The 20,377-nt window shown below is 32.4% G+C and overlaps 1 protein-coding gene across 3 annotated transcripts; it reads left to right on the forward strand.

The window, feature by feature from the left end:
- The first annotated feature begins 76 nt into the window (after positions 1 to 76).
- tyf (twenty-four) lies at positions 77 to 19,600 on the forward strand. Of its 3 annotated transcripts, XM_033466993.2 has the most exons (10): positions 77 to 2,223; positions 6,638 to 6,751; positions 6,825 to 7,184; positions 7,617 to 7,880; positions 7,999 to 8,401; positions 8,639 to 9,076; positions 9,192 to 9,290; positions 9,366 to 9,567; positions 9,680 to 11,373; positions 12,063 to 19,600. In XM_033466993.2, exons 1-10 carry the CDS (start codon positions 1,957 to 1,959, stop codon positions 12,131 to 12,133), a joined length of 3,912 nt encoding a protein of 1,303 aa, XP_033322884.2. In that variant the 5' UTR covers positions 77 to 1,956; the 3' UTR covers positions 12,134 to 19,600. The 3 variants fall into 3 exon arrangements, with proteins under 3 accessions (XP_033322884.2, XP_033322880.2, XP_033322881.2); XM_033466989.2 differs by having other exon boundaries at positions 9,192 to 9,567; XM_033466990.2 differs by having other exon boundaries at positions 8,642 to 9,076; positions 9,192 to 9,567.
- Positions 19,601 to 20,377: the final 777 nt, after the last annotated feature.

The following is a 20,377-nucleotide window of genomic DNA, read 5'->3' on the forward strand; positions in this document are numbered from 1 at the left end:
TATAATTGCTTAAAATAAATTTCAAATATCGATGGTTGCAAACAGCTTGACATATAGTTACGCTCCTGCAGCCAGACGACATTTTCGGAGGCTAAACGATTGGTCCGCCGTTTCTCTGCGCAAAAGCGATCGTTTATTGTGTCGCGAGAAAACTATCTGTTCAGGTTTACGTCAGTTTTCCTGTTACATCTTTCCGATGTGATGAACTAAGAGTAATTTTCATGAAATAATAGTGAAATCAAGCAAACTGTTTTAGTGTCAAAGTTGACTAACTGTACAGTCACATTCGGACAGAGTGCTGTGAAGTTTTGGGTGGGCTACTTTTTCCAATTGATTACAGTTTGCATTTTATTTAAAATAAATCCTGACAAAGAAATTTTTGGTTTGCTACTGTATCAAATATTTCTATACAGAACTGTATTGAAGGTTTTTGTGTTGTTGTGTGAAAGTGTACAGGCAGAAGTACCATTATGCGATCGATAATTCACCGACGATTTTGGAATACGCTCCAATGATCCGATCACAGTACTTGTGGCTCCATGAAACGTTCCTATTTGTCAGTGAAATGTTTCAAAAGTGCTTATAGTGTCTTCCAAAGCCCATGTACAGCGGAACAGTGATACAAACGAAGTATATACTTTCCAATGTGTATACGAGCAATGCCAGAAACATGGTTACTGTTTTGTACAAATATGTTTTCGCGTCTTCCGTTCGTGCACGGTTGGATCAAAGCTACTAGTACATTGCATTTAGTGTAAAAAATAAAATTTTATGTAGAAGCATACGTGAAAAAATGTGCATTTTAATATCGACAGCGGCCATTTTGAATTTATGAGTACTGCGAACTACGCCGATTATCAAACTCACTTTATATCTCCAAAATTGGACTTTCTTCAACATTTACCTAAGATTATGAAGGCCTGCAATACGAATTTCAAATGTCAGCAAAAGATATTTACAGTTCGTCATTTTTAAGATAAAATCTTGTTGAGTGCTACATAAAACATTCCAATTCAGTTTCGTTATATGTTTTTATGTAAAATTTGTGACTATATTCTCAATATAAACTGTATTATTTGAATTCATCTCCAGAAAAAAATAATTGAAACAAATCACTTGTTCTAATTAAAAAGGGATATGATAAAATTATATAGCTTTACTGTTTCTTTATTCATAATAAAACATTAAACAAGTTCGTGTTAGTAGAATACAGACAGTAAGACAGGATAATAGCTAAAATTGCTATTTTCATGATTTTCAATTTTCTTTCCAATGAAGGTTTTGTATTGACACAATACATTCATTACAATCTACAAAACAGCTATGTAATATGTATAATTTCAATTTGATGAAAAATAGAACGTGCTTTATCGGCAGCTGTGTTCGAAGCTGACAAGTCAATCTGAAATAACCTCAACAACGAAAGATTACTGATATCAAGACATGGAAATGAACCGTATATTTGAATCTGACGTACAATAATGAAAACTTATAATCGAATCCAATATACATTACACCAATTGGAAGAAAAGGATTATCAAAATACAATAGTTAATCTGATTGAACGACAGTCACGACACTAGATGGTGGACGGTGCCATTTTTGTCACCTTCGCATCGCGCATGGTACGCGGGTAAAGACAAGAAGATTTTCAATTGAACCTTTGCAATTACCATAAAATAATTAGTATTATTTAAGTGCATGATTCTTCAAGTTAAATCAAACATAATGAGTTTGTGATCGGTTAATCCGATCAATTTTAACCTGACGTGACATTAGTACAGTGAAAAATGCATTCATCTATTCGAACGTGATGATTGTAGTAGTGATTTAATAAAAGGAGGAACAAGATCGAAAGAACTTTACATGATATGATATGCAAAAAGTCATTTTCCGTGTGTAATCGGATCGGGTCGTTAGACCTTGAAAATACCAAAGAGCAGCGATGAAAAAGCTATGAGTACAGCAGACACAGCGCTGTCAATTTCGATCAAGATGGCCTCAGGGCCGGAACATCGTCAGGAACCGGTAGCACCTGATAAAATTGTTGAAAACAGTCGTGGAGAAATCTCTAATGAAAGAGATATTGAAAATTCTGTGGTAGGTGTTGAGACTATTAGTAACCAGAGTTTAAGTGCAGAAAGTGCTTCAACAAATATTGATACAAGTTCAGATCCAACAAGTCAAAGTACGCCAACTTCTGCTACCTCCGATAATAAGCAGGTGAGTTGTATACAGAAAATTATTTAACCCCTTGGCCGAAGCGAACTGAAGGCGCCTATAGGTGCTCACTTCACATTGCTCGAAACGAGCTGAAGGCGCCTATAGGCGCCCGGCAAATGTTATCGACAATGATCTCACTTGGATCAGACGTAAGTGAATTCTAATTCAACAATTACATGTTCCATTAGTTAAATATTATTTAAACTTAAATATTTTATAGTTATTTGGTCACAGCAAATGTGATGTAGAATTATGTATTGACCCATGTTTTAAATTGTATCACACTTTACTACATTATGAGGTATATTGTGAAATAAAGCTTAATGTTACTTTTAAAATTTTAGTATGTTCACTGAAAATTCAACGCAGAATACTAATAAAAAAAATTTGGTTTAATGTAGTACTATTGAATGTTAAGATCATGTCAATATATCTCCTAAAAAATTTCGTCGTTCTCAGTGTAGGTTGCGACTATATGCTCCTACCGTATGCCACGTGCGGTACGTATCAAAGCCTGTCGTAGCCAAGGGATTAATCAACGAATTAACCATTTTTTAATGATTGCATAAAACTCTTTTTTTATATAGAACATTTTAAGTATATACAATCAAACTTTCTCTAGGTTTAGAATTGTTATATGTACATCAACAAATAAAATAATGCTTTAAAGAAATTATTAAAAAAGAATAACTTCATATGTCAAAATGTCAAGTATGTTAATTTCAAACCTTAGTACTACATGATGTGTACTTCGTTCTACTAGAATAACAAAAGTAAAATAAAATGTAGTAATTTGATTAAAATACATTATATTATAAAATTTTTCAGTCTGAATTTTATGACAGGTTTTTGATTATACACCAATTTAAATTTTATTATGCTTCTATTATTAAGCATTTATTTCACTTGAATATAAGTTATATATTTTATATTAGGTAAAACTTATAAATTATGACCGTAAAGATAAATTTTAAAACTATGTAGAGATGTAAATTTTTTATAATTTCATAGAACATCTAGAAAATTGTTTTCTAAAAAGATACAAATTTTAACATCATGTTTTCTTAAATGTACAATACTTCCTTCCCAGCACATCTATAAACTATAAAGAGTATGTATGATGTTTAATACACTTAAACATAGCATGTTCGGAACTTATGTACCTTCGTTATTTAATTTCATAAACTTGTATCAAAAGAGGAAGAGGTAAAATATAAAATAATCAGAACTAGAACTTGAAGAGTTATATGAACATGTCATTTGTTTTAGTGATGATTTTTTTGTTCGACTTATGGAGGAATCTAAAAATTATGTTATATATATTTCAACTTTCTATTCCCGATTGGACACACATTACCACATTGTACGAAGTTAAAAACTGTAGCTTAAGTATGATTTGTATTTTATTTATGATAACACGAGCAGGACACAACTTAATTAAGTATATAATTATATAATTTATTTGAGCTTATATACATAGCTAACTGATAACTAATAATTTCCATAAATTTGTAACAATTTTTAATTAGTAAATATAATGAGCAAAATATATAAATCATATTAGGAAAACGATATTAAATTACAATCACTAAGACTATAACGATACATTCAAAAAAATTCTTTATATTAATAATAGTTTCTGATAGAGAACTCAATAAATATTATGCAGAGTAATTTACAAAACTTGTACATTAAATATAATATAGAATTGTTATTATTAAATATTTTGCTTTGAAAAACCACTTCTCCATACAATCTAAGATAGTTTTGTAGGTATCAACACAAATGAATGAAGTATTTCTTAAATAATAAAGAAAATCTAAAGCAATATACATTTTAAACATATTTTAAGATATAAAAAACGTTTATACAAATTATACAAACATTTGTATAAATGAAAATTAATTGAAAAAATATCATTATTTTATATTTGAATTGAATTTATTTTTTTCATTCAACGTATAAAACATATAGAATTTGTATTATTGTTTATTTCATTACTTAAAATATTTTTTACAAAAATTTTCACACGAAACTTAGGTATCGTATTCATTCCACATTGTAGCTGTTGAAGATTAAATGTACTTTAGTCAGCATAGATTGACAAAGCATACTGAACGGGGCTATCGGGAGGCCCCTGCTTGTTACGGTCCTGGAATGGCCGTGCTCTCAATGTAATGGCGGCGGCCATGCTGAGAAGAGCGCGCCGCACCCGCTCGACATAATAGCATTTAAATCAGCGGCATATTCTTGACACTGCCGATATTATTTCTTCTGAACAGTGATAGTATATCGTCGGCTACGTTTATCGTGTACTCAAATGCGCAAAATCTCTACGTAACGGTGCTATACTGCGGGACTGCAGTTCGACGGAGCAGAGACGACTGCAGCCGACCCAGGTGCCCTCTAAAAATATAAATTCCGTGCCGGCACTGCCCAGCAGATTTTTCCTTCGTCCGTAAGTCACCCCGGTATCTCCTCGTGTCTCAATTAGCTAATCACGACCCCCTATCGATCTCTGGACAAGCCCAAATTCATTCCTGGTGTGTGTCCTATTTTAATTTACAAGCAAAGGTAAACTCCATACTGACTATCCTTTTCGCATTTCCAAGGACTTGCGAGTATTCATTAACAGTGCATTCTGAATCTTCAAAGATGATTGGTTTGTATTGTTCGTACGAAACCAAGTATTTTTTTCTTCAGAGGCATGTTACTCAACACTATGAAACGAATGATAATGTCTTTTCCTTTTCTTTCTTTTTTAAAAAGACCGATAACAGTTTATCATTAACCTATGTACGAAAATGTATAGTGCTTCGTTTATATGTACGACAATTCACGGTCAATAAGTTCGGAAAGGTTTGTTATCTCTATAAAAACGGCATACTCTGAGAGCAATCGTAATCATTTTTAGCATTTATATGTAGCTCTCAGTAAAGTTCGTTCTTAAATACGTCTTTTGGGTGACGTTTGTTTACTGTTTTAAATGAAGAAGAAAAAAGTTTGTGGTAGTCAATTACTTTGTACCTTTCTTTTTCTTTTTTAACACGGGTAGCCATTCTGATAAAATATTTTGCTTTGAATGAAGTTAATCAGGTTACTGTGAGACAGAGTTAGTTAAATTATTTAAAAATAAATGGCACTTCCTGTATTTTCTTCTTCATTTATAACCTTTGGAGAGGAATGTATCGTTTATTACAATATCTATGCTGTACTTTGTAAGTAGACAAATTAGCACCCATGAACCAATAATTTTTACTGTTATATAAACAGCTACGTATATATTTCGAATAAAGTAATGTATATGACATCACTACACATCAATTTGATGTAAATAATAATGAAATTGAAAACATGTACATTTTTATTAGAGATAAATATATTTTATGGTTAGTTGTTTTTATAAGAGTTGTGTAAATTAATATCTACAAAAGACTCTCTGCATATGTGTGTGTATATATACATATGAATGAAAAGTATATATATATATATAAAGTATATGTACATACATGTATATAAAGTACTAATCGTGATAATATTGTGTATTACTTATACTAATATACCTTTTTTCTATGTGGTATCTATATTTCTTTACAAAATCCAATAAGTGAAACCTTAAATTCTCTCTCTCAATCTATCTATATCCATGCTTATCTGTTTAGTGGACTAGTTTATACCATGGTGTAGAATATAATTAATAATGTTAAAATACCACAAAGTAAAATTTGCTTCTTATTAAGTATTAATAAATATCACATTTTTCAAATTTTACACTATACAAAATTCATAAACTTAGAATAAAATTTGTATTATTGAAAACTGATTCTTACAGATCTATTAGATTGGCTTGTTTAATGTTTAAACAGACATTAACCAATGTAAAAAATGTTATTCCTATCAAATTAATGTATATGTGTCATCGTTAATCTTTTTGTTCTTGGCATGTCTTTAAATGTATTTCCACATATGGTTTACTGCTAAAGTTTGGATTAGTCTCTTGGCATACTTTCCATATTTGAATCTAGATTGCAAAACAAGTTCTTCTACTGTGTATAGGTTACAAACAAAATGTTCACAAATGTATTACATAGTACAAGGTTATGATAGATAAAGGTGGAATTGTTAAAATAATCTCAGTTTTTTGTATATGCACTTCCACAAAATAATGTTTTTTCATATGTAATATACATGCATTTTATGTAACTGTACATAATATTTATCAATGCAACATATACTTATATAATACTTCTCACTCAATAAGAACACTGATTTATTCTTCTGAAATGTATTTTTATGCGGATCAGACTTTTATTTTACTTTTACTTATACACGAATTCAATTTATAGATATATTTATTATTAATTTTTAGTATTTAGTAGATATTAATATTTTTGCTCTGTATTACAATTTTCAGGAAGAACCAGCTACTTTATCTACATTAAATGAAGGCGAATTACGTGCACTATTAGATGAAGCCATAACTTATAAGTGTCCCAAAGATCGTGAAGGAAAATCAAGTCTTTTTAAAGTAAGTGTATTAATATTTCTGTTCTTGTGCATTATTGTATCAAACAATAATATATTAATAATCATTTTTGCAGGAGTTACTGCAAGAAGCAGAAGCTGATGAGACTGAGGAAGGTCGTAGGATAATAACAAATTCACGATGTTTGCCAGGATCAAATCGTAGGAGGCATAAACGAGATTCTGTATCTGAAAGGCTTACACACGGAGGATCATTACAAAATTTGGCACAACCTATTGCTTCGGAATTTGATAGTTTTGCTTATTTAACATCTGGTTCTAGCCATACTTACGGAGGAAGTAGAAGAAAAAATAAAAAATATACAGGCTCCAGTGTATCTGCTAGGCAAAGAGAAGGAGGTTCATTACCTTCAAATGTAAATGCATCACACAGTTTGGCTTCATTGGCTAATCTAGACTTATTATTTGATAAAAAGGTATGAATTTTAGGAAATTTCATTTACATTTTACAATATAAAGTCTAAAGTATTTTTTCTCTACTAATTACTTTTAATATTCGATGTAACAATATTATATATAAAAAAGTTCAAATATAGAAAGAATAGATGTTACTTGAAATAAAACTTATAAATACTTATACACATAGATATGCATAGGACTCACTTGATTCACTTGTGTCCTCATACTGGTGTATAAGACGAAAGTCCTACTTATACTATGCCTACTATTAATAATTAAAATGTTGTATAACATCAAGTAAAAGTAACTGCATAAATATGATTTTATACATTTCTGTGAGCACAAAAGAAAAACTCAAGTAATTTGTGTGTATTATATAAGAAATAATATATAAAAGCTATACATAGATTTCATGATTAAATTTGTTTTCTTTCTATTGGGTTGTAAAGAAGGGCTTCTGTGAAGAGAAAACAGTATATGATTGGACCAATAAGGAAAAATCCAAATCTTTAGACAAACCATCATATACAAGTACAAAAAAAGAAGAAAAAGATAAAAAAGATACAAAGAAAGATTTGTGCGAATCCGAGCTTGACGTGCGTGAAAAGAGAGGTAACAAAGGAAAACAGGGGACAAATGAAATGCTTGAATCAGATAATCCACCACCAGAGTATAAGTCAGATTACATGGTGATCGACTTAGGTGATGCTGAGGTAAACATGTTTTACTAAATATGATCTATTAAATTAATTAAAGATTACTAAATATGAATAAAGTGGTAGCAGTTGGAAAGAAATTATTAGATCTTATCTTATCTTAATTTTTTTTTAGGTGGGTACTATTAGCGAAAGAAATGTGGGATCTACAATAAGTGGGGTTCAGAGACCTCACTCTCTGGATACTGAAATTGATGATGGAATTGAAATGAAAATCATTGAACCACGTAGACCTCAATATATATCACGTACTACTTTTGATATAGCTCAGACTCCCGTGGATACTACTATAGATTTCTCTCTCCGTGAGCATAGCGGAAAACAAGATAAATCAAAAATATCTGTTAATGGTACAGAGGTAACTGGAGCTCTTTCGTTTCAAACTTTTAATACTGTGAAATGTGGTATTGGTGGAACCTCGAATAGTTCTACCGCTAGTCAGGGTAAAGTTCCAAGTTTAGTTCCAAGTTTATGTTCCGTGATGTCTGCATCTTTGCAAACACAGAATATTACAATGGGTAAGTAATACATGAATTTATTAACTGGATATAATATTAGCAAATACAATTGGTAAAATAATAATGCAAAAATGCGATTATTAAAATATGAGTAATAGTAGAGTAGCGCACTTTTAATTTAACTAGAAAAATAAAGATTACCTTCTACGGTGAGGAACATAATAGAGTAACACTGTTACTATTTATACAGCTATGATTTTATTGTATAGTGAGTTAAAATAGATAAATTTTGCACAGAAGGTTCCAGGTATACAGCTCATACCACGGCATCTGGAGAGAAAAAATCATTGGATGAAAATGGAAATGCAGTGCAAAATTACAATGGGGAGCGTAAAAAGCCTAGAAGAAATCACACACGGGAACTTAACGTTATTGTATACAATGCTGAAAACGTTGAAGGCCATCGAAATGACGAAGACATTGATACCCTAATAAACTTTATTGAGAACAAAGAGTCTAAAAGTAAAAAAAGCAAACCAGGTAATCCAGTAAGAGTAAAAACTAGCTCTGGAGCGAAGCCAAGGAGTAGAGAAAAAGATACTAAAAGAGAACAGTTGCCTGCCAAGTTACAGAAATCCAATTCACTTGAAGAAATATCCAAGACAAAACTTGAAGATCTTACAACAGAAAAAAGTGTCAGTTCTAGTGGTGCCAGTAGCCTGTCAAGTCAACAAGGTAAGTAGTTGACACAGTGCTATAGTTTTACGTTCCAAGAACGATAGCTATCAATTTACATAAATGATGTCAAATAATTTGGAATATATAAAATATATACTTAATCGCTTTATAGGTACGATTAACGTCACTTTACGTCGTGCGAAACAAAGAAGCACAGGAGACACTGCTATCGATAGTCGCGGTGATAGACGATCCTGGGGAACCGAAGAAGGTCAGTCTATATATTGCAATGATACCGGAGATGATTATGGTAGTCGTCGAAATTCCAATAAAAAAATCAATCCAGAGTCCGAACACGAAACAGAATTTTTGGTTGTCACAAAAAAGAAGAAGAGTAAAAAGCAAAGGAGAAGTTCCAGTGGTAGTAGAGCACAAAATTTAACGACAACCGGATCGTATCTCCAAAACTCCAGGGGATTTTCTAATGAATACCGAACGCCTCTTTCTCCTGAACTTAGAAGAAAATCGGCAAGTAGTATGCCGCCAAGGTAATTAATAATATCGTCTTTCAGCGATTTAAACTCATGAAATTAAATTAATATTTGGTGATGGTAATTTAACCAGATTTATAAAATGTTGTGAAATGTTTACCGTTTACAGTGACAAATCTGACAGTAGCGATTCAGACTCTGTCCACTCATTGCCAGTCACATCAAATACGTCCAAACATAATTTATCGAAAGTAGCTACCTCATCAGGCGGTACGCCACAGGCAAGTTACGCAGACATAGCTCGTATGGCAACTATTAATATGACTCATAGTTCGGTATTAAATATATCTTCGATTGTCCCGAGTATGTTAAACACATCTTCATGGCCCACTGTGCCACCAAAAACACCCTCGGAACCAGACAAAATTCCTCAGGACTATTATCCAAGCTTAGATGAGTTGCAACATTCTGATAGAAAAACGAAGCAACATAATTTCACTCATACAAATCATATTTTGAACCTTAGTTTCGATAAACCACCGTCACCGACTTTATCGTCGAAAATAAAGAGTTCAACAGAAAGAAAGAAGGCGGAAGCTCAAGAAGAAGCTATTAGCAAAAATATTCAAGTTATCAAATACGTGCAAGATATCGAAAAAATGCAAAATTTAACGCAACAAGAACAGAAGCAGAGAATTTCTATTAATCATGGCATGAACTCGAGTGAGATTTCAGTATCTAATTCGCTACAGCAAAAACTTAACAATGCAGTTACAAATTGTAATTTAGATTCCGATAATGTTAATTCGAATTGTAACGTTGTTAATAACAAAGATCCAATTATGAATACGAAATGTAATAATCCTCGATCACGTAGAGGATATTCTCAAAACATTCAGAATGTACAAAATCAAGCACACGATGATCAGCATTTAAAAAAAACTACATATGTACACCACGATGACAATTTAAAGAAGTTACACACAGAAAATTCTAGTACACATACTGAGAATAAGAGTAGTTCGGGGACAGGTTCTTTCGATGAAGGTGAAACTGTAAAAGTAAAAGCAAACACACAAACTAATCCAAAGTCACATCAAGAAGGACAATTTACAGATTCAGATGTTACGAAATTACCTAAAAGTGAGAAAATGTCAAAAGTTGCTAGAGAACAGAATACTAATGTTAAACACGAGACCGTTAAATCTGGAAATCCGCATTCCATGAATTTAAAACAAGATCAACAAGAGGACACAGAGTATAAGAAAAACAAACAGCAGAATGCTGCTTGGGATAGAGATCAAGCTCTGAAAACGGAGTCGCAAACGTCTAATAAACAAAGAGCGTCGAGACCTGCGGTTATATTGCTGGATGAAACATCTTCCGATATTACTAAAAACACTGACCTGCCAACGGAACTAAGATTTGGTTTCGAAATAAATGAACAGCTCTTACTGTCTGAAGATTCTACGATCGACGACACTTCAACTGCCAGTTCAGTTTTCCCATCTGTAGTTCCGTCACTTATAAACAAGCCACCTTCTAATTTCGATAGATACCCTCCACCAATATTCGAAAGGCATATGAAATGTGATAAATTTACGCCTAATTTCATACAACCAAATACTCATATGACACAACAACCTATGCACCCAGTGATAATGCAACGGTTACCATGCATTGGTTATCCCCCAAGATTTCCTCCACCTACGTGTCTACCACCACCTCCTACACCCCCTCCAGGCATAATGGAAAAATATCATCAACCCAAGGAAGATTTTTCTATGCTTTACGTAGCTCCTGAAGAAGACGTTAATGTACAGACATACAATCACGATAAAATAGTTTCATTCGTTGGTCTCGGTAAGTCCAATATTTTGTTAGATGCCTCAGAATGTAGTCAGTCACAAAGGCTTACATGTGTACATATTGAAATAAATTGATGTTTTATTTCAATACTGCTAATATTATTAAGAAAAACGTTGGAAACTACGATTTTTCTGAATCTACGTCCAAAATGCAAAACATTTTTATACGTTTTTTAAATATATGAAATTTAGTAGGCGTACATTGACTTTTGTGACTGCATAGACATAAGTGCAATGTTGCCCAAACAACCTGAAATTGAATATTTTTCTCATGTTTAAAAATTGGTCTTTACATGTCTTATTTAGTTGTCTTATTAGTATCTATTAAGTTGTAATATATATTCTTTCCGTTTTTTTTAGTCTTTTTAAAGTGGAAAGCGGTACTTTTATATTATATCCTTCAATCAATTGTAATTGTACTATAACAATTTTGATAGACCTTTCATAAAATACTTATCAGTGGATTAATAACGTTTTATTGATGAAAATTAAAATATAAATGTCAGGGAAATTAAGAATAATGGTATCATCTTATATTAGTTACCTTCAATATAAGACAGCAATAATAAATAAATCGTTATCTGATTAAAAATCATTCCCTTTGAAAATTTTTGTGAAATATTTCCAGATTTATGATCTATTTCTTTGTTTTACTAAAATATTATTTTTTTCCTATTGTTATAGCATGGGATGCTGTTATGAGGGAAATGCCACTAACTGCAAGTGGTCGTATTCAGTTTTACAGTGGACAATGAAATGGGCACTAAAAATGTGGATTTAATAATACAATAATGTTTTTATATTGCAAGATTGCATCTGTTGCATTATTGCCTACTAAAAAAAGTATAAACAGCTGGGAGAGTCTGTTTACCGATGTGAAAACTGAACATGTATGTGAATGCAAGAAACGTGATCGAACATTTATCAAAATGTTATTAAAACTTTTGATATCGATCAAAGAGTGAAACAAGTTGTGCTAATTAAAGTCAAATCGTCAGTGATAATTCTGTAAAGCCCATCGGTGCAAAATGTGCCTCGAAAAATAATGTACATAATAGTCAATCACCACGAAAAGGCAATGCTTAGAAATTGTATGTTCTACCGTTGTACATAGTATTGAAGTTACAAATGCCTTCAAGAAGGTAACATCAAAGTTTCAGTATTGACATCTCGAATCTGAAAAATCTCTAATATCACACGAAATAACATTTTGCTGTTTCCGAAACATAAAACTAAAATTTTCTTGTAAAAAAATGGTGAGAATCATACATGTGCAGAATGCTTCATAAAAAACATTGGAAAGTGTGTTTCAAGCTGGAAACGTAGACGTATGATTTCGAAAAGAAAAACACAGATAACTATTTAAGAAAGTTGAAAATAACTAAAACAAGATTGCCGTGATGCAGATTCATGAAAAACTGCATGTGCTGTGACAGTGGTTTATGCTGATGCCTTTAAAATAACAGATACACTTTAGAGACCATTGTAATAAAGTCTATGAATAGTTAAAAGGAGCCTGTTATGTTAACTATGCCAAATTGAGGTCATCTGTCGAAAAATATTGCTACGCTACTAACAATCATGAAGAATCTGTAAGCTGAGATGATCTTTAATAATGATACCTTGAAAATAGGGGTTGTTGAATCAGTCAGTGAATCTTCATCGAATCTTTAGGATGGTTGAAACGGAAATAATGGTTGCTAGATTAAAACGAAACTTTATTTGAGACAGCTTAAAAGAAACATGAAGAAAGCTATAAAGTTGTGTGAAGTGTAACAAAAAAAAAAATGGTGTGTGTAAGTGTGACATTGAACACGTGTAAAATATTAAAAAATAGTTCGATTAACTCGTAACTGTATGGAGTGATTACTTCTTCCAGCTGCAACAGATAATAATTTAAGAAATTTAAAGAAAAAAAAGTGAAAGAATCATAAACTGATTTTTGCAAAAATTGTTGCGCTCAAGATCATAAACTGAATGAAGGCAGTGAGAAAGAGTGCGAATGTGTCAAAAACGCTAAATTTTTACACAGACTCGCTTATTTAATGAATAATTAATTATTAATTATTGGTAATGATAATTATAATAAAATACTTGCTTGTGATCATAAAGTATGACAGTGTGAATGCATATAGTACATGTAGATACTTTTCTACTAGCTGATGTTCAATTTGGTTTTGAACTTCTGTTTAAAATTCTTAGAATCTTTAATGGAATTGTGTTATTCCCTGAATTGAGTAACTAATACACTTTGCAGTTGGTATTCATCTATGATAAAAAAAATAAAAGTAAATTTTAAAGATACAAGTTAATCAAAAGAGTGAATTTAACATAATTTTTTTTAAAGTGATTCTATTTGTTAACATAGGATGTCTACCTCCAATAAATATTTTATTTTTTCAATAGGCAAACGAAAGCAATGAGACAATGATAAATTTAAATTGTAATTTTCGATTAGAACATCTTCAGCAAAAGGAATGCATGAGAAACTACATGGAAGTTTGTCATTATCAAAGGTAATAACACACAAATTACCACTGACAAGCTTCATATAAAAGAATAAAAGTGTGTTTGTCTATTTAGATTATTATTATATTATTATTATTATATTACTATTATTATTATTAATGAGAAGTTAATCGTTATTAACAAATTAAAATTGGCGATTTTTGTTATGGCTTTTTTTCAACGATATCGAAATTACGAATGAAGGAAGAAATAAACTAACTTTGTTGATACGTTACTTTTTCTCCAGTAATAAACCAACAGTACAGCTGGGGGTACAGCTTTCAGATGAGTAATAAATTAGGATATGTAATGTATAAAGGAAGAAATATCAATGCATATTCACTAATATGCCTCGAAGAAAACGTCATTCCGTAATTCCGTCACTCTTGAACGAAATCTTTTGGTGTAAAATTTCAATTATATGACACTGTGAACGTGCTCACTGTCTATCTTTGTATTAAACGTTTTCAACTCATGAAACATACACTATTATTCTAGCCTGATTTTATGAAAAGAAGAATCGTAAGATACATCATGGTCATGAAAGCTGTTCACTTCATTTACATAATGAATGTGTCGTGTATTATGATTCTTTAATAGTTGAAGAAAGGTGGGGTACTTACTATGACCATCATGTAACGGTGATCTCATTCTTCGAAAAACAGATTATAAACAAAATAATAAGTTACAGACCAATGATGCATTATTACATGCTTTTACAGATATTTTCTTTTTTATATTTTTTCATTTTACAATATAAATTCTATTATTATACATATACTTTTATAATTTAGTATTAGGAGTCGAATGATAAAGATCTTTTTCCTAATCGCGGTGAGAGTATCTCCGAGTATACGCTGATCTACAAATGTTTCCACGAATATTATTAATAGCTAATTCAATTTTTAATTGCGAGACCTTGTTATTACATCACACGGCAATTTTATCGTTGTTTTAAGTGGATGACTTTTCTTCGGGGTATCTTCATACGGTGTGCAGAAACTATTCAAAAGTCAGGTGCTCCATCGGCTTAAAAGTACAGTGACGGACTAAAGAATTCATACACCTTTCAAAATGCTGTAACTTTTTTAAAATTGTAGTGAACGACTTGAATTTGTTTTAGATGATAGAGGGACTAGACTACTAGACAATGATTAAAATGCTTTTTTCTAATTTTGTAATTACTTGAAATGACAAAATAAATAAAGAAACTCGCGTTTTTTAACTTCTTCATATAAACCAATAATGAAAATTTTAAAAATGCGTTTTGTAGGTCTTGGTAACATGCAAAGTTAGAAAAAAGCATTTTAATCATTATCTAGTAAACTAGTCTCTCTATCACATAAAAAAATTCAAATTGTTCAGTCCAATCTTAAAACAGTTGCAGCGTTTTAAAAGGTATATGAATACTTCAGTCCATCACTGTAATAGAGTGCAGTGTCGACTTGCGCCATGGACCGGTTCAAATGGCCAAGTACTAAGTTTTTTGCAGAGCGTGTAGCACAGAACTACTTGAAGAAAATAGGACCATAAATTGTATATCATAAATATGCGTCGAATGGCAGCTATGCTGAATCAATGTCGTATATGCGGGGTATAAAAAATGTATCCCTTTTTTCTTAATAAACAGAAAGAAAAGAGATACAACTAAAAACATGCAAAACGATAATATCCATATTCTTTTCTGCATTCGAAAAAGAAACAGATCATAATACTCTTATCGATTTGGAAACTTTTACTGTTCGAAGTAACAGTCTATTTTTGTTCACGTTACGCGACGCTTTAAAATTCGAATGATAAAGAAACACGCTAATTTTGTTCAACAGCAGGCTATTTGCATTTATCTATGAACTATTTGTGGCCTGTATTGTTACATAAAACGTATGTTTCTCATAACGGGCACAAAATCCTAATTTTGATGCATGAGAACTTTTCTTTTTTCGTAACAGTTAAAGAAAACAAGCGCATCGTTCCTGTACATCTGATTCTCAGCTATGAATTAAATGCATATAGATTCGTTTTGAATTGTTGAAACGTCACCGACTGTGTAAATTAATTTTAACCGTAGTTGATGTTATTCCCTGTCTTGAATTGTTACTTGTGAATACGTAATACATAATCAATGCAACATATTGACAGCGAGTGTTCATTAAACAAATGCGTGAAGAACTTTTATAATTTTCATTGTTAAAATTCAGTTACTTTATACGATCCGGACAAATACCGCCTAATGTAAAATGCTTGAAACTATGGTGAAAACAAAAAAAAAAACGATCGTGCATGTTGTGTAATTATTCTAACCGTGGAGAATTGTTTAAATGTTTCTGAGGGCTGATTAATTTCATTCGATTTCGCAAGTTAAATTCACCCGGTTCCATACTCAGCCAAAGAAATGTTTATCTATATTCGGTAATGATTGCTCGAGGCAATACTCAATTATCGGCGCGGGCACGTCAATAGTGTTTAACAAAAAAAAAAAGAAGTTGCATAAAACGGAGACGAAGGGAAAAAAGGCGAGAAACGAAAAGTAATAACAATTGAGAGAGGCAAACAGTGTCCGACGATCTCAGTGTTAGCCTTGTATCACTGTACAATTTGTTATTCAGTGTAAGACGGTTTTTCTGTGCTGTATATACATATATTAATAACTATTATTAACGATTAACAATTACAATGAAGCTATTCGATTACCTATTATTGTATCACTATTATTATTATTATTAAATATCAACTATACAGAGAGAAAACAGAAACTATCGGATTGTTTTGCGTCGAATCGATCGCCATGCACATCTGGCGTCAGGAATGTTTGAAGATCAAAAACTTTTTATCTCGCCCCGAAATATCTAAAATAAACATTTCCTTGCAATTTTTATATCAAAAAAGTAATCTTTGAATTCATATAAATATTTTGATAGAAACGACAGTTACCAGATAGGTAACTGATAGACAGAAACGATACCATTCGTATCAAACAATTAATCCACTATTAATTTTGAAAATGAAAATCAAATTGTATAAACAAAATGAATATTTAAATTCAGTACGTAAGATCTTCTGATGTCAGATGCGTAAAATGATTGATTCCATGCGAGACGGTCTTATCGCGAGTGATTGTGCATGTAAAAAATAAAGAGAAAAAAGAATATGTTGCGTGTATGGTAAAGGCTGTGCTGCCCAGCTGAAAACAAAAGATTAAAAAAAAAGAAGAAAAGCAATGAAAAATGACAACGGAGAGAAGATTTTGTTGCCAACGTTTAGTGTGTTGCCAAAGTTTTCCCCCTTAGTGGGTATAAAAACACAGTATAAAGTAATATTCGAGTTCCTTCTTTCTTGTTTGTTTATTTCTTTTTCATTTTGTTTATTTACTCGTTGAGATTGGGTCGTTAACGACACAGTTTTTCTTCTTGGAGAAAGACACGAGGTCGGCGGTTATTTTGTCGTGAACTACTTGCTTGTTCATGAGTTTCTTTTCTCTCTTTAGCAGGACTGTACGCACTCGTTTGCTTAAATGTTCGTAACGGTTAGAACGTAGATGGAAAAGAAGCATTGTGATATAATACAAACGTAGCGATTATTGTTTTCAATCGATTAAAAGCCGGAACAATGCCTTCGAATATTACTTGCATACTGTTACTAGCCGGTGATGCGTATTCGGACGATAAATCGCTGCGCATATGTACGTTTATAGTTTAATAAAAAGAAAAAAAAGATGCAAGGGGAGGGGAAGGGGCGAACGACGAAGAGGAGGGGAACAAATGAACATTATTCGTGGAGAAGGAAGCTTCGTCAAACAGTTGTTCTTCGCGGCAAGAGAGTGAACAAGGATCAAAAGCTGAAACCCCGATTTATTCTCAGGATGCGTAAACGCAACGGCCGTCGCTTACTATTTTGTTACTGATAGTACCGAAAACCTCGTATTCATGCAAATCACTATTACGGACCATGGATGTAAAAAGTTATTGCTATGAAGTGTGTGTATAAGAAGAAAAACGTAAAGCAGTGGAGATAGATGATAGCGCGACAACGGAGTAAGAGAGCGTGAGAGAAAGAAAGCGAGAGAGTGAAAGGATGTGTGCGTGCAAGGATGCTGACTTTGATGCTTCTTCTACAAATGAGAGATTATATTGTCCTCCTCAGAATAATTGTAAAAATGTCGAAAACGAGCGTATAGTATCGCCATTTGGCCTTTATGCTGTTCTATCTGCGATTTCATACAAGCTTCGCGCGTTGCGGTATCGATACGTTGTTCTATTTCCTAGGATTTTCGTTTCTTTTCTCCCTTTGTTTTTCCTTGGAGGATTCGCGTGGGCGTGGACGCGTGCACGTGCGCTCGATTAAACGATTAAATAGTGATTCGAATCCGAAAGATTTCTTTCGATGTCGACTAGGCATACTAACACGAACACGACGAATATGAAGTGTGAATTGATCGTCATCCGCGTTTAGTGTCGCAGTTCCAGTAAATGCGGTGCATCTGTTTGTCTGCCGTCGCAGAGGCTAAATATGTGAATAACACTATGTAAAAGTTCAGCAGCAGGTGCGTCGAGAATATATAAAAAAAAACAAATACATGTAATAATAACGAGAATCATGAGAAAAGTGAGAAGCCAAACACAGTTTTTTCTATTTCTCGCACATTGCGTTTTACGATCACATTTGTTCGAATGCTTTTTATTAGAACTGCCCAACTGTTCTCTGTCTTTTACGGCTTTCTTTCTTCTTTTTTTTTTTTATTTTTTTTTTTAAATTGTGTGCCGCTGAAATGTGACTAATTTATTTTAGATGATCATTAGAAAGGAACGTTCTTAGAACTGATCCCGAGGCGAGGAACATATTAGAACAGAATCTTTTGAAGAAACTAAATATTAATCCTTTACGAGTAAACATTTCGAGGAATAAATGTTCGACAATAGGACTGTTATTATTAAGAAGTAGTGTAATTTTTTAAAACGAACCGTTTGCTTCTTTTCTATCACTTCGATACATTATTCGATGTATTTATGGTGTCCGTTTTGTTTACGTATCGATAAAAAGTATTTCCATGTTTCGCCGTTTGCACGTGAGTTGCACGATCAAGAGAAACTAAAAAAAAAGAGAAAAAGAAAGAAAGACAAAAGCATCGATGAAATGTGCAGCATTTTCTACGTATCATTTCTTCAGAAGGGAACCTTTTATCTCCTTCGACAATTCAGAAGCGATTTGCTTATTATCTTTACGTACCAAACCCAAGTATTCCATTGGTAACCTTCAATAGACTTTTTATGTATGTATGTAATGTATGTATGCATAAATGCGACGAAGTAGAAAATTTTGTGCAGCATAATTGAGAGAAAGAGAGAGGGAGAGAGAAAGCGGTAGATTGAAAGGGGAAAGGAAGGTGTAAATGATGATGCGAACGCGTCGAAATATAACTGCGACCGAAAAATAACATTTACGATAAGAAGAACGCACGTTGCCATTTGTTGTTACTGGTTATTATTATTTTCTTTTTGTCTTTCAGTTGGTGTTAAACGTGTTTCTCTTTAATAATTTTTTTGTTTCTTTATTCTCTTTAGTTTCTAAGGTACATACAATTTGTTTTACGTCTCGCGTACACATTAAACACAGACAGACATCGGCATTTTGTTCTTCATGACTTTTTAACTGTAAAACCGAATTAAAAGGCGTTTTGTGATCGATTATCGACATTAAAAGTCTCATTTTTTCTTTTATTGCTATTGATGTTACTTCCACCTATAAGGATGTACATATTACATACATATAACAGGACTCGAGCTAAGAGAAAGTCCGCACGGATGATCGCGAGTGAAGTCGGTTTTTATTACTTCCTCTGCCAATTCCACTTGATAAGACTCCTTGTCAACGTGTGACCGTCGATCGATTGCTAAAGGGAACATTGTAAATGCCCAATATGAAACATGCACATATATTTGATAGACAAGACATCGCAAATTGGTAAAGTTTTGTTGATCGCAGAAGTGTTTTCAATCCTTAAAGACGATCCTTTTCCTGAATATTATGAAACCCATTACTGTCGGCACTTTATATATGCGCACTATATAAAAAAAGATCCAACTCCATAAGTATATGGAGATCCATAAGGTGTATTGTCTTTCAAGGGAACTACTTCCACTGCCAAATACATGATTGAAAAGGGTATTTCAACGTTACAATAGTATCCTGTTTCCTCGGGCTACGAAGTATCACACAATCTCTCCTTTAAAATTTACTAAAAAACCTTTGAGTTTATAGTTTAAGATCAGCCAATTTAAACTTCCAAAAAAAGTTCAAGAAATTATTTACAATTATCTCTTAACAAACTAACGAAAATCAGTACAAGCTAATTTAATAAAGAGACCAGACCATCAATTTCTCTGTGCCAATGTCAGATAAGATTCGACACTTTGATGATATTCACGACACCAAGTTCGCTTATCTAACCTGAAAAATGTAAACAAATAATTTAATTATTCAAGTAATAAGAAATA

Source organism: Megalopta genalis, chromosome 4, assembly GCF_051020955.1.
Source record: "Megalopta genalis isolate 19385.01 chromosome 4, iyMegGena1_principal, whole genome shotgun sequence".
In the NCBI taxonomy this organism is placed as follows: Eukaryota; Metazoa; Arthropoda; class Insecta; order Hymenoptera; family Halictidae; genus Megalopta; species Megalopta genalis.

Excerpts from the sequence above, each read along its gene's own strand:
- tyf (XM_033466989.2), top strand. The coding sequence starts at position 1,957 with ATGAGTACAGCAGACACAGCGCTGTCAATTTCGATCAAGATGGCCTCA. Across the intron at positions 2,224-6,637 it reads CTACCTCCGATAATAAGCAG|GAAGAACCAGCTACTTTATC; the intron begins GTGAGTTGTATA and ends TACAATTTTCAG. Across the intron at positions 9,077-9,191 it reads TAGCCTGTCAAGTCAACAAG|GTACGATTAACGTCACTTTA; the intron begins GTAAGTAGTTGA and ends ATCGCTTTATAG.